The sequence below is a fragment of the Magallana gigas genome, chromosome 5 (genome assembly GCF_963853765.1).
Source record: "Magallana gigas chromosome 5, xbMagGiga1.1, whole genome shotgun sequence".
Classification (NCBI taxonomy): domain Eukaryota; kingdom Metazoa; phylum Mollusca; class Bivalvia; order Ostreida; family Ostreidae; genus Magallana; species Magallana gigas.
Window position 1 is genome coordinate 46,287,451 of NC_088857.1, and position 15,045 is coordinate 46,302,495.

Consider the following 15,045-nt stretch of genomic DNA (forward strand, 5'->3'; position numbering starts at 1 on the left):
TGTCAACCGGTAAACCTGTTAAGCTGTTACCCGTGGACCTGAATATCCGACCTGTCTACCAGTCGACCTCTCAATCTGTCGACCTTTTTACCCGTCGATCTGTAAATCCGTCGATGTTTCAACCCTTCGACCTGTCGACCTGTCAACCGTCGATCTGTTAACCTGACTACCCGTCGACATGTCTACCCATCGATATGACAACCTGTCTACCTTTCCACTTTTCAAGCCGTCTGTAAATATCAGATCTATTATTTTTCATCCTTTATCTTTCATAACATAAAAAAAAACTTTAAAAAAATATTTTATAACTAAATATTGCTATAAAAAATAATCTACCAGAAAAACTACCGACAACACGGCCCTATTGTCTAACCCGATTTATTATACAGATAATCATTTTGAAACACTACGCTTAAATTATTTGACATAACAACTACTTTTTCCTTATTCTGTACTTCAGCCAAAAATTTAACAATCGTAATTATTATAATCCTTTGAGGTATGTCCAATGCACGATTTTATCAATGTTGACCAACATCGAGTCGACATTTGTGTCTAAATTGTGTGCGTTTTTTCTTGTTTACATGGTTGATATCGTCGATATCGCAAAGTTGATCGACATCGAATCAACATCGTGTCTACATTGTTTCTTTTATTGTTGTCAACGATGTAATGTTAAAGAAATGCATGCGATAAAAGCAATGTACACTCAATATGGGTTCAACATCGTATGCTGCAATGTCGACAATGTCGACAATGTTAACAATGTTAACTTCAAAGAATAATCGGCAATGTAAACTCAATTCAACATCGTATACTGCAATGTCGACGATGTCGACAATGTTAACTTCAAAGAAATATCGGCAATGTCGACAATGTCGACGATGTTAACGTAAAAAATATCGGTAAAGTCGATAATGTAAACTCGATATTGTTTCAACATCGTAGACGTCGCAATGTCGACTCGACAAAGGGGCGATGTGAACGTTAAATAAATATCGGCAATGTCGGCAATGCAAAATTGATAGCCAAATCGATATTGGTTCAGTATCGTACAATGTTATGTCGATATTGTACCAATATTGTATACATCGCGATGTTTACGATGTCGAAAAGAAAAAAAAGTATTGGATAGAATGGATATACCTGTATCGTATACATGTAGTATATATAAGGACTTAAACAGTCTTCGTTTCGTTAAATTGCCGTTTTACATGTATATCTGAATCAAAGAAAACACTCTATATATGTGTACTATATAAGAACGGAATATATATATCATTTAGCACCAAGTAACTGGCCTTGGCCTTCTGAGTTATCTATAGCCTTGCTTTTAGTACTACGTTTTAGTCTTCACAACGTATTCTTAATTAACTTAAGGTAAGGTTTACTTATAGCATCATTTTGCAAATAAAGTTAACCATATTTACCAAAGCAGCTGACAAATATACTCTTATTGTTAAACTGTTTTGAACTATTTGGACACAGAAAAAAATACATTGTGAGTAAATAAATGTAAATATAATTGCTGTTTTGTAATAAAAAAAAAAAGTACATGACTGTGAATAACGATTTTTTGCAGTATCAAAAACCCTAAACTTGTGCCCCTCTGCAGGAAAATTCGTCAAAACCTATTTGTTCATACCGAGTTTCAGAAATTGTTATACATAGATAAGATATTAATCGTGTCCATTTATTTACATTCTAGTAGCTCAGAAGAGTGTCAATCTACCAGTATAATGGCCCTTAGATTTGTCCTGCTCTGTGCGGGGTTGTCATTGGTCCTGGCTGTTCCTAACAGACAAAAACGATTCTTAACGGACACAGGTACTAGACTAAAACATTTCTCAATAAATAAACATCCATAGTATGAAACATTTTATACTGCATATTTCTACTTATTACGGAAGAAGCTTTTGGTGAATGTGCTTAACTATGGGCAGCGGAAAGGGCAAAAAATACATTTTTACAAAATCAACGATAAACTAAATTCAGCAATCTAAAATAATATTATCAACGACCATAAATGCAAAACAAACAGTCTTCTTTGCAAAATAAATGTACATAAAAATCAACCAAAGGTATTTAAATACAAATCAAACACAAAAAGTAAAACCAACAGACATAAATGTAAAACGAACATACATCAACATGAAACAAGCGGACGCACAAATAAACGCCAGGTGGCGTTTTTTGGGAAGCAATATATACGTCATCGATTATTGGAATCCGGGTTTCGCCCTGAGATGTTTCGCACCTGCCTCGGAGCGAAACATCTCACTGTATTTAGATATTTTTCTCGTATTATCATTCCTCTGAAATTAATTATTACCTATACAAGAATTGAAATATGTTTTTAAAAAAACCTATTGAAACAGTGCTTGTCTTTATTCATGCACGGCCAAGAGAGCGTTCTTGCTTGATTAGGATTTTTATTTACTAATTTTATTAAGCCATGTCGTTTTATATGGTTAAGAACAAGAGGTGTAAACTATGTTGTATTAACATTTATAGCCTGTCTTTCACTTGAGAATTACCTGTATTTTTATAATGAAAAATTTGGGAATGTTAATTACAAATGTAAAATATTATATTGTTAGCATAGCTCTGTTTTGGGGATCATTTAATTACATAAATTATCAGCTTGCACTTTACATTACCCCCCCCCCCCTGTATCCATTTTTTATGGAATTATCCATTCAAACTCGTTAAATATTTTATTTTTATCCGACTTTTTTTTATTCTATAAACTGTTTATTTACCGGATGGCAGTAAATACAAAATTTACAAAGATGTCAAGTTGTAAATTTTGCATTACTTCCACCCAGTAAAATTAAAGTGATACGAAATGCAACAAATGACTGACAAAGGGGGGGGGGGGGGAGGGGGAGGGGGGCTAGACTGATCCTCAGAAATATTGAGAGAAAAAAACCTAATTCCCAAAATCATAAAAATCCTAATCCGTGGGGGAGGGGGTGAGGGTGGGGGGAGAAAACCTATGCTTCCAAAAGAAAAAATCTAACCTACATTAAAAATTATTTTCCCCCAAATCATGGAAATCTTAATCCGTGGTGGAGGTGAGAGGGGGGGGGGGGGCGGGCTAGTATGCCTAAGACTCCAACTTCTTAATCTTTCAAGGTACATTAAGGAACAATTATGCCTAAGACTCCAACTTCTCAATCTTTCAAGGTACATTAAGGAACAATTATATTTCCTGCGAGAAAAAGTGGGGGGGGGGGGGGGGCTGAACCGTCTATTCTGCTATGTGCCTAATGGTTAGGTCTAACTTTGCAAAAAGCCCCCCCCGGTTCCGAAGACTATGTGTCGATAAGCTTGAAGTATTCTGATACATGCACTTAATTTTAATTCACAATGTACATATGTCTTGTAGCATTTTAAAAATGTTTTTTTTCTTCCAGATATTTGTATATCATCATGTTTATGGGTAACAAATAAATGACTTTTTTTTATATAAGACTGTACAATATTTGATTATACATATGTTTTCATCCGAATATGAAATTTGGAACAAATGTACGAGTATAAACAGGTCATTAAAATATTATTTATAATTTTAAATAATCAAAATAAATAAATGGGAATGGAAATAATATTTAACCCCACTTTTGCTATAAGAATAAGACTGGTAAAAATCGTAGTTAAATAGTGGATGCAGTTGGGTAATGTAAAGTTCAAGCAGATACCGGTAATTTATGTAATTAAATGGTCCCCAAAATAGATCTATGCTAACTATATATACTTGTACATTTCTAATTACATCAACACTCCATTACATTACATTATAATACAGTCAGATTTTTGCTCCGAGGCAGGTGCGAAACATTGACGTGGGAAACATCTCAGGGCGAAACAGAATAGGTGCGAACCATCCTGGATTCCAATAATCGATGACGTATATTGCTTCCCAAAAAACGCCACCTGGCGTTTATTTGTGCGTCCGCTTGTTTCATGTTGATGTATGTTCGTTTTACATTTATGTCTGTTGGTTTTACTTTTTGTGTTTGATCTGTATTTAAATACCTTTGGTTGATTTTTATGTACATTTATTTTGCAAAGAAGACTGTTTGTTTTGCATTTATGGTCATTGATAATATTATTTTAAATTGCTGAATTTAGTTTGTCGTTGATTTTGTAAAAATGTATTTTTTGCCCTTTCCGCTGCCCATACTTAACTATTTAAATTCCTAGGGGTTACTGGAAACTGCTTGGTTGGTCACCAAAACTGCCATCACTGCGGGACTTATACAATGATATCAGGAGAATACCTTTGCTGCGCAGAATGTGACGACAGTATCATGACGTCACCGTCTGGTACAGGGGGTATTCATTGTCAGTGTATTAGTAACTCTCCGCCTACTGACTTCTCCCCTGAACACTGAGAAATGGCTGGGTTTTAATTTTTTTATTTGAATAAAAGAAAATGTAATAAAAAGCATGAAATATTGAGTGTTACAGTCTTGAGCTATAAGTTTGCTAGGCTCTTATCAAGAAGGGATGTGTGACCAAATTATACTAACGATACGATCGTAAGTGTGACTAATTTAAAAATTGTTGGAGATTCACAAGTGCATTATAGCAAGAACCAGTGTTATTTCGTTTACATCAACTGGAGAATATTCTTCCGGTATATATAGTTTATAGAAAAAGATTGGCCTGGTTACATAAGACTTGAGGTTTTGGTTCTCTTAAAGTGGTTTTAATACATATTTCGGCATATTTAAAAAATCATCGTGTAACGGTGAATTTGCAGTGAAATATTAAGGTTATCACCGAACTTTTGATCATTATTATTTTGAAATATTTATTCAATCAGTGCTTAATATCTATTCAAGGTATATATTACCATAGTCAGGTACTCTTTGCACAATTGCGATGAAACAAATAGTTCTATTCATGATTATTATGCCTTCTGTCAGTTTGTCACTATATATTCAATACTCATCTATTTTCGCATAGTATCAAAGGATTTATATAGCGTAAGCATACTATGTCGAAATAGAGCACGGCGAATATTTTCAACGAAAATCTGTCAAGCGCCGACAGCGGGATTCGAACTCACGACGCTAAAATCATTGATTCTGGCATTAAGTCCAACGCGTTACCGCTACGCTATATTATCTGTTATTATGAATAGCGGTAATTAGGTATATAAAACGTAGATATATACGACTGACATCAAGCAATTAAAATTATTCATTTTTCCAAAAAAAAACTTCATTATTGACGGTAATTTTAAAGTCAAAGTTTCCTATAAACTTTTGAACAAATTGATTGAACATTTTTCAAAGAAATTCTACATGAGAATCACAAAAACGCTTTTTTAAATGACGCTTGATAAAGAATGTTCAAGAAAAAAAATTCACTGAGATTTCGTCTGCTAAACATTTCGAGTTTTCTCGGTAAGGCCAAACGTCTCTCTATTTCTTGAAAAGAACATAAACCTTTGTTGACTTTTTATTGTACAACAACTTGTTGATTAAATAAACAATCAAATCAATTGATTACACGTAATTTGAAAAACAACAACAAACGCTTGCTTTTCCGGTGATTATTTTAAGGGACTTGTCAACACTCGAACGTCAGAGCTACTTATAGCAAAGCACGTCAGTATATTTAACAGTCGGCATAATAATAACAATAGTGTTGTGTTGTGCATGTACTATGCCTAAATAGTAGTCAGGGTTTGATACATAGTGCACTCGCCTCCGGCTCGTGCACCATGTATCAAACCCTGACTACTATTTAGGCATAGTACATGCACAACACAACACTATTATATAAACAGCAGATACATCATTACAACAGTTTATAATATATATGTATGTATAATACGTGTTAAAAAAAATTGCCAAAAAATGTAAATGTGAAGTATTCATACTCCTACGCTAGCTGCTTCCTTAGTCTTTTCCGTGAAAATATAGTACTGTGGTAGTTTACTGGCGTATACATTACATAGCATAAATTTAACAGTAATTTACAATAATTGTGAGAACAGGTGGAAGGCAGGTTATATAAATATATAAATTATATAGTGAAAGAACACATATCAATTAGACAAACAAAGCAGTAATTGTATAAACTTAATTTATGCTTATTCACGTCTGATGATTAAGTTATCCCTCTTATTGAAACATTTGTACACATATTTACCAATATAGGTCATTCTTCGATTGACAATTTTCGCTAATGAATATTGCTTATATTACAATAGTTATATTACTGTCATGATTATGGTTTGTTAGTTATCACACAATCTCTTTTAATTATCTATTGTATATATGAATGTATATTTTTCTCGTCGGAATGGTTATGTAACACCTGCATGCACCGTATTTCATTCATTCATTTATTCACTCAAAAGCATTTCAAACATATGGTACATGAGGACAAATATAACATTAATATATACATATAAATTGGGTTAGAGGTACAAAAGTATAAACATAATATAATTATAAGGTTTATAAAATTGGGAAAAGTTAATATACAACTTGAAACTCATGGAGGACAGACTACCTCGTATATATCTTTATTATAAACATAGACAATTTTTTCAACAATTTCATGTTACATGTTGTCATAAGGTACGAACATTTGAGCACAATTGGTCTAGCCGAGAATGTTTTATCTATAAAATTGTTCCGGACTTGTGGTATTGCATCACATTATATAAATAGTGCCTGTTTGGGAGGGTAACAGTATATAAATAGTGCCTGTTTGGGAGGGTAACAGTTGAAATTGACACCCCGAGAAAACCATTGTCAACCGACGCGAAGCGGAGGTTGACAATGGTTTTCGAGGGGTGTCAATTTCAACTGTTATCCTCCCAAACAGGCACTATTTATTTTGTTATACTGAATGTCTTTTTTAAAATTTTTAAGAAAATTTTACTGCTTTTATATAGGAATAACGTGAATTCTACAGCGAACCGTACGCGCATAATTTTCGCGCATGTAACATTTTTTAATGTTACCCGTTGCCAAGTGCGTTGCTAACGCTGAGGGTAATAGTAAATATTATTAACTGCGTCTTAACCAATCAGATTTCAGTATTTAACATGAAAGTATAACAATTGAAATTGACAACCCGAGAAAACCATTGTCAACCGACGCGTTAGCAAAATTGCTAACTATTATCAGTTAGCATATGCCAGGTACTCTAACCCCTGAGTCATTTCAGACAAAACAAGGTGGCCTTTTTAAATATAATGTGCGACTTTGGTCACGAACTACCAGACTTGTATTATTTTTTCAAAACGTTCAATTGTTGGGATACAAAATGATATTTTAAATGTATATTGGGTCATCTCTCCACGTTTTTGTTGATTGAAATAGGTTTGTTTTCCAAAAGACCTTAATTAGACTATGAGAAAAATATGGAGCACAAACCCACTCTTTAAAAGAAAATGCCTTAAAGTTCTAAAAAATGACACAATCTGCAGGCTTTTACGTATTCGCCTGTTGAGTCAATATATTCCAAGTTTTGAACATACCAATAGGTTAAAAATCAACGATTCGTTAAACATATATTGTTTTAAATGATTTTTTTAAAATATAAGATTTATTGATACTTTAATTTTTCAGTAGCCTGTCCGTCCGTGTATGGGCATTTACACGTCTTATTCACCCATCTTCAATGAACGAATTGATCTTGCAATCTCAATTTTGGCCAGTTTTCGGACAGAAACAAGCCAGTTCAAGAAAAGTTTACATTCTCTTCCTCAAATGTACAAGATGGCACATCCCCCTTAAATTGGACTTCGAGTGCTAAAGAATTTAACAAAACAAAAAGAAAAACAAGCAATAATAAGTATACTAAACTTTAAAGAATATTTATAAAACAAAAAAAAAATACCCCGAAAATACATGTACATTTTCAAATTCATGAGAAGCTGCTTTGTATTCTGTTTCAATTTGCCGGGATATCATTCAGTCTTTCAATTAGGATATCTTCCAGCCAGAAAACGTTGAGGCGCACTCAAACTCCACATAGAGCCTTCCGTTTCCGGGCCCCCGGAGCTGCGTCCTGACAAACACCTGGTCCCCTTCCTGGGCGTTCACGACAATGATCCCTGTTTCTGTATCCGCATCCCCCGTCTCCTGTGTATCGCTCAAAGTTCCTCCGAATATTGTTCCCGCCACAACGATTTCCAGGCGAACGTATTCCTCCACGTAACTGAACGTAGTCCAAGTAAACACGTAAGTGCCTGACTCCGGCACGGTGAAGATTCCGGTGGACTCGTTATAGCCATTGCCGTTGTTGGTCTTTATTTCGTCGTATACGATCCGTTGATGAGGGCCTTGTATGGGAATCACTGTAGTCATGGAGGCGTAAAAAGACGGAGGGGTTTCATCTGTAAAACATGGATACTTAGATTTAACTAAATTATTGATAACTAAACGTCTCAGCGAGAAAAAAAATGCAACAGTTGAAACGGTTTGTTAAGTTAGAATCGCTCTGTAGAACAAAACAAACTTGTTCATAGCATGATACATGTACAGTGTATATTTATGTATCAACAAAATATTAAATAACTGCAGAGATAAAAACAGCTGCAGGTATGTAGCTCCCGGTCTGAAAATAATCGGATTGACAACCTGGGTCGGTTCGTCTGTCCGATCTTTTTCATACCGAGAGCTACAGACCTGCAGGTAGTATAATGGTAGAAAGTAAAAAATTAAACAAATACTATTACATAAAATATATTTTGTATATTGATGGTGTGTACCTTTCGTGTCGTTGGTAGTGTATTGTAAATTTACTAGTTCGGTCTCCAAGACCCCGATTCTTTGATTCAGTTTGTTATCCATCTCTTGTACTGCTGTATTCGTTACAACCAGAGAGTCCTTCACCTCTTTGACGTCACTGTCGATTTTGAACTCGAGGGCCATTTTGTTTGTTTTGACCTCGTTCTCAAGGCCATTTATCTTATTCACTGAAGACTTGAGGGTGGACTCCAGTTGTGATATATCGCCATGCTGAGGGGTCAAGGCCAAAGTTTCCTCTAGAACAGTAAACCTGTCATCCATTGTAGCTTTGATGAGCGACTGATTCGACTCAATCTTAGTTACAGTGTCATTGAGGGAAACAAAATTCTGGGTCCATTTTGCATCCTGGCTTTCTAGCATTAGTTTGCTTTGTGTCACATTTTTAACTACTTTTTGCTCCAATTCAAGCAATTCCTTTTGAAGACTGCCTAGCTTTCTATACTCCAGTATTTTTATTTCGTTTTTCAATATCAAATCCTCTTGTGGCAATGTCTCTTGCATTTTTCTTAAATCGGACCTCAGAACTTCTATTGTGTTGTTTTGTTTTTCAATCAAATGCTCCAACGCAATGTTTTTATTCTCCAATGAAGTAACTTTTCTTCCCAGCTCATCGAGTCTGTTAAATATTTCGGTGGTAGTGGAGTCGTCTACATCTGCTAATACCACTGAAACAAATAGAATCACAATGTTGAAGAAAATGAAAAGCACAGCCATGTTTGTGGTGTATCTGACCGGTATCTGCAGTACTAAATAAAAATGTGAAGTGTTATTTTCTAATTGAGTACATACTTCCTTTCTAATGAATTTTAAAGTGGTATAAATCACGTGATCGTACAGCAATTAAACTTTCACCAAGAATGCATAAGAATAACACGTTGCTAATGGTCCTCCTTGGGTCAGGTTCTACGCTTCTTTCCTCATCTCGATGATTGGTACTTAAAGTGGCTGTAGAAATTAAACACAATATAGCCGTGTTTCATTTTTTAAGATATCAACTAAACCGTGAGGAAGAAGTGATGTAAGCTTGATGTAGTACAAATAATGTTGCTATAGTGTACATGTACCTCATTAAAAGTGACTTTTGTATGATTTCGTTCTTTATGATTTTGAAATAGCTTAGATTATCTTTCATGTGCATTTTTCATATCAACTCTTCTTTTTCCTTCTCTGCGATTAGTGAATGATTTTATTATTGCATTTGACTAAACAAACAAACTCTTCAAACGCACTACACAAATAAACCGTGGAGTTTAAAATCTAAACACATAACAATTATCTGTCTTTGTGATCCGAACGAATGAACCCAATCGTTTACGAAAGTTGAGTATTGAATCCATGATCAGTCTGCAAAATGTACGAGCAAGTCTACTTGATGTTGAGATGTTTTTAAGACGTTTTGTGTGAATATTCGTCATTCATTGGTACTAAGTAGAAATGCACGCATTCATTTTTGAAATGGCTGTCACAAGACATTGATATTGATCTATGCAAAAATGACCCAGCGGAAGAACAAAGTCCAACATATGTAAGTGTTTACTTTTATTATTCCTGTTATCATTTAAATACTTTCACATATTTGTTCCATGAAAGCCATCATGCTTGATACATACAGTAGTATTACACAAATTGTTAAACAATTAAGTTATCAATATCTATGTAAACGATGATGATCTAGCTCACATTGTAGCGCTTCCATTATTTTGGTTTAGTGCAGCTGATAAACAACTTCCACTTGCCGGATCATTTTTGTTCTGGGGGAATCCACATAGTTTCAAAGAATTTTCCAATGTACAAGACTTGTTACCCGAGGTACATATAGTTCCAGTTTCAAACAAAACTGATTCAGAAAGAGAAGGGAGGTCATACGGAATTGGTCCAAACCACCAAGTTCATTTCTATGATAACGTTCATGAGGCAAAGTACCATAGCTACGAGAAAATACATTGTTATCAACCAATTAGCAAAGACTACGTATCACGTGACTACACATTGTGTCACGAGTACAAGCGAGTTCACGAATACGATGATCCCTGGGAATACTTGGATTATGTTGACTACAGACCAAATATAAAGAGATGTAGGTGTAAACCGAAAGGCAGTACGTATCTTAAGGTCAAACCAAAAGCTAAATGATTCCCAAGATTACGTACAATCCGCGGGTAATGTTTTCAAAATGATAGAGAGAATGGCCGGATACCAAGTCGCAGGAAAGATAACTCTAGTCACTTTGTATTGTCAAGTTGGTGTGCATCGAATTCCACGTACAGAAATAATGGACCATAACAAACACAACTTTACCGATTTTTAAAAAAAATTATCTAGAATAATTATATTATTTACGAAACATCCAACTGTTCAAGATATGTAACTTGTTCAACTATAAGCTTGTTGAAGAGAAAATTAATACATGGCTTTTGAATAAAATCAAATGAGAAAAACGCTTAATATAGTGTGTGCTTTACTTATTGTTATATGAGTTTACAATCAAATGATATTAAAGTTTTGGTTGATAAAACATTTTAAACTGCAATTACTACATATTCATGCATGCTCATTTATTTCCAAATTCATGCGCGTTTACTACTTTATATAATTATACGTTTATTATATACTAGTAAATGTTGAATTTTACTTTATAAAAAATCAAACGAAAATGTGTATACAAAGGTATGTAAATGTGTTGAAAGGAAATCTTCATATAAGTGGACATGTGTATTGAGGGAAAATAATGTTTTCAAGCTTAGATAAAAGATTAAATTCAAAGCAAAAATTTATTACAATTAACCATTGTCAAAATATTACAGATTTTACAAGTTTAAAATTGTATACGTAGGCAATCTCAAATAATGACTACCCAGTGATCATGTTAATAATAACACACTTAACAAAGAAAATAAACATGCAAATGCCTGCAAATCCCATACCAAGTGGCTCCGTAAACAAAATATTTAAATGTTAAGTTCTTGAGTAAATACCATTGTAGGATCGGTTTTGCTGTCTCATGGTCAAGTTTAAAGACAGCAGACTGCAAAGTTAGGTTAAATGTTAATGAACTTCTACATAATGACAACCCTGGGGGTCAGGGATAGACGGTGACGGATTGTCTTTTTGCCCTAGGGAAGTGATCAAAAATTAAATTCTCAAAAATCGCTGACAACCCGATTAAAAAATCATGGAACTTCCAGCTGTATTTCTATAAATGTATGGACATGGCTTAACCAGACAATGGAAGGGTAACAGTTATATAGAAACGTCTTTCCTAAAAAAATAAACTTAAGCCTTGAACTGTATGTGTGTTAACAACAACTATCATAAAAAGGAACCTCCTTCTCTAAAAAGGGGATATAAAAAACTTTCCTACAGTAAAAAAGTATGAAGTCTCAATTCATATTTGATGCCGATTTTACATTACAACCTTTTTTTCCCATAAGTTGTTATTGACGGTGTTTAATCTTTCAAAATTTAACTAAATGTAGCTAAACTACACATTTAATAATGATAAAGCGTTTAGATAAATACTAAGATACTGGGTTACAGAACTGAGTATTTTCTATGGCACAGATTCAGTTTTGTGAGTCCTAGATCCACCAAGGACGTTTCCGTCTCTGAGGCCAGCGGTAGGTCCGAGATTCGTTTGATCTCGTCCACCTCCTGGAGGTCCATGGCGGCGTCCTGTAGCGTGAGCTCGTGGAACTGCCAGCTCCACTCTAGCTTCAGTTTCTGGATCTCGCTGTGGATAGTCAGGAACTGTCGGGCCAGGTCCTCGTCTTGTTCCCTCATCTTTGTCTGAAAAATCGGGACAGGAATTATTTTAATATCTTATATATGCGAAGAACTAGAGAAAAGTTCGCAAAGACCTTGAGGAAAGGTCGCGGGGTCTTCCCCCCCCCCCCTCCAGAAAAAAACCCAACGTTATCAAATGCACAAAGTTTACCTTTAATAGGCCTCATAACCCTCTTGACAAACATAATTATCCAATAGACGTCATCCCTTTACCTTGGAAAAATTGAATGATTCGCACATTTTGTGTACTTTAGTATGTATTTAATTTAAACATTTTTGGGGAAAATAAACGATACCGCTCTTTCATTAATATCTCTCAATTGTCCTGCATAAAGATAAATGAATACATACATAAAGAAATGAACTTTATCAAATTTACTCAAACTTGTTTAAGATTTATTTTCTGTTTGTCGCACACGCCTTTAAAATGCAATATACATATGTACGTCTAAAAAGTTTTGACTGGGTATTATGAAATAAATATCTGTAAATCATATCAATGGAAAACTAATATAAAGCTGTAAATGTATGTATCTCATATTTGATGGGTACCTCATATATTCATTCGGTATTTCGAATATTAATTTTTACTTTCTTGTGAAAATAGATGATACATGTACAGTTTCACAAATTCTGAATCTTTTTACAAAATCACATACAAGAGAATCTCTGATTTGATATGTATGATAATTCATAATTCACGATAGATACAACCAGTAATGTCGTCTAAAAAATGTGAGCAGGGGAAAAAGCTGATATTAAAATTATGAGAACACAATGAACATGTGATATTGTGTAAACAGTGCCGAGAGTAATTGTACTTTCGTATTGTAAACCTTTTGATGCTTTTTTATTACTGAACCAGATGTTACTATTGATCAACATCATTTAATACATAATATGATAATAATATGCATGTGTGGATTATGATTCATCATTGCTATTTAATGTTTTAACGATACGTTTACAGGTGCATACAGTTCATATCTGAAGTTACGAGAACTAATGTTGATATCACTGAGATTTTAAACCGTGGTGAAATTAAAAAATGGTCTACGTGGATGTGCACAGGAAGTACGGCTATCTATATCTTACTGATATGCTACCGAGTGATTATAAGAAATATATATTCATACCAGCTCTTCTCTAATCCATTTTAAAGAATTGTTAATTCTACTGACATCTTCGTCAGTCGGAACACCTTTGAAGTTATTATCCACCTCACATATTGAATCTTTCGAATGGTATTTCCCAATGCCTGCCCTCCATTCTGCGTAACTTTGTCTCCTTGTGTCCAGACGCAGTTTTCTGGTTTTACATTTCAACCTGAACAAGTACATGTATATATCTACAGAATGGATCTGGCCCATGGCCTTCAAATCACTGGATGACAAGGACTGTCTGATTTTTGTCTTCTCAGACACAGGTAAGGCTAGCATTGGCGTCCATGGTAACGCGTCCTCTCGAGCATCATCCAAATCGGCAGCGGAAAAGTTTTTCCGCATTTTCTTCTAGGGTTATATCTAACCGTCCAAGCTAGTTTATAAACTTATGTCCACCTGATCAAGATTCAATTCTCAAACGACAACCGCAAAACCCGTTATACCACCTGCGTATGTAGGATAAATCTCTTAATTCTTTCAGAGTAAATTTAACTTTCAGATCTGATTACTTCTTATTGTTCTGAGTGAAGCAGAATATCTAGTATTCCAACATTATTCTTTATTGGAGCGAGTTATATAGTGACAAACGCTGCACACCATATGGGGGTCAGGCATACAAAACTGAGAGCCCAGTTAGTCTCAGTTCAGTACACAGTGACTTTCTGAAACAAAAGGTACATACTTTTCATTTACGTCGCGATATAACACAAATCTTAAGAACAAACGTTTATTTGCACCTTTAATTTGTCAAAGTTTATTGTCTCATCGCTTCACCTCCATTCGCCCTGAACAAGTCAATGGAAACAGAATATTTCAATTTAATTGGGAAACGTTTGTGAATACATGTATGAAGGACATACACACAAAACGTAAAGCCTGGATTACAATTATAATTGTGAATGAATATTTTTAGGGGAGAATTAAGCCAAGCCAATTTAATTCATATTATGTTTTATACATTGTAGTATTACCTAGTCATTTATATGTTGCCATATATGACAATTACATAATCTGGGAGTTTGCTTTAAAATTTTTTCTCTTTGAATTATCATTAAATCAAATTCTATAAAACAAAAACAAGCTTCGAAATGTCAAAATCTTTTTTCCCGTGCAATGAAGAAAAATACGTGGACATCAATGTATTTGTGGTTCATGTTTGTGAGTAAAAAATTGCAATATTAAATAAACATGTAGAAAAGTTCAAGCGATGGGATTGCAAATAATGTTTGAGTAAGAAATCATTTGATATTGAAGGTTTGATGTTTACGAAACGAAAAAAATGGCGAATGACCATGCAATGTTTAACATTC

General features: G+C 34.4%; 2 protein-coding genes and 1 long non-coding RNA gene across 3 annotated transcripts; 1 reads left to right on the forward strand and 2 right to left on the reverse strand.

Moving 5' to 3' along the window:
* Positions 1 to 1,260: 1,260 nt before the first annotated feature.
* Positions 1,261 to 4,463, forward strand: LOC136275827 (uncharacterized). Its single transcript, XR_010714321.1, has 3 exons — positions 1,261 to 1,380; positions 1,709 to 1,827; positions 4,210 to 4,463. It is a non-coding gene; the product is annotated as an uncharacterized lncRNA (long non-coding RNA).
* Positions 4,464 to 7,836: 3,373 nt separating this feature from the next.
* Positions 7,837 to 9,549, reverse strand: LOC136275826 (myosin heavy chain, clone 203-like). Its single transcript, XM_066085884.1, has 2 exons — positions 8,750 to 9,549; positions 7,837 to 8,374 (listed from the first exon to the last, which is right to left on the reverse strand). Exons 1-2 carry the CDS (start codon positions 9,501 to 9,503, stop codon positions 7,962 to 7,964), a joined length of 1,167 nt encoding a protein of 388 aa, XP_065941956.1. The 5' UTR covers positions 9,504 to 9,549; the 3' UTR covers positions 7,837 to 7,961.
* Positions 9,550 to 11,212: 1,663 nt separating this feature from the next.
* On the reverse strand, positions 11,213 to 14,981 carry LOC117680335 (protein FAM167B). The gene is made up of 2 exons (XM_034465848.2): positions 13,709 to 14,981; positions 11,213 to 12,575 (listed from the first exon to the last, which is right to left on the reverse strand). Exons 1-2 carry the CDS (start codon positions 14,075 to 14,077, stop codon positions 12,321 to 12,323), a joined length of 624 nt encoding a protein of 207 aa, XP_034321739.2. The 5' UTR covers positions 14,078 to 14,981; the 3' UTR covers positions 11,213 to 12,320.
* Positions 14,982 to 15,045: the final 64 nt, after the last annotated feature.

Bases quoted from the DNA above. Each gene is read 5' to 3' on its own strand.
- LOC117680335 (XM_034465848.2), bottom strand. From the start codon at position 14,077: ATGCGGAAAAACTTTTCCGCTGCCGATTTGGATGATGCTCGAGAGGAC. The intron at 12,576-13,708 runs GTATGAATATAT...CCGATTTTTCAG, and splicing joins AATGGATTAGAGAAGAGCTG to ACAAAGATGAGGGAACAAGA.
- LOC136275826 (XM_066085884.1), bottom strand. From the start codon at position 9,503: ATGGCTGTGCTTTTCATTTTCTTCAACATTGTGATTCTATTTGTTTCA. The intron at 8,375-8,749 runs GTACACACCATC...CATGTTTTACAG, and splicing joins CACTACCAACGACACGAAAG to ATGAAACCCCTCCGTCTTTT.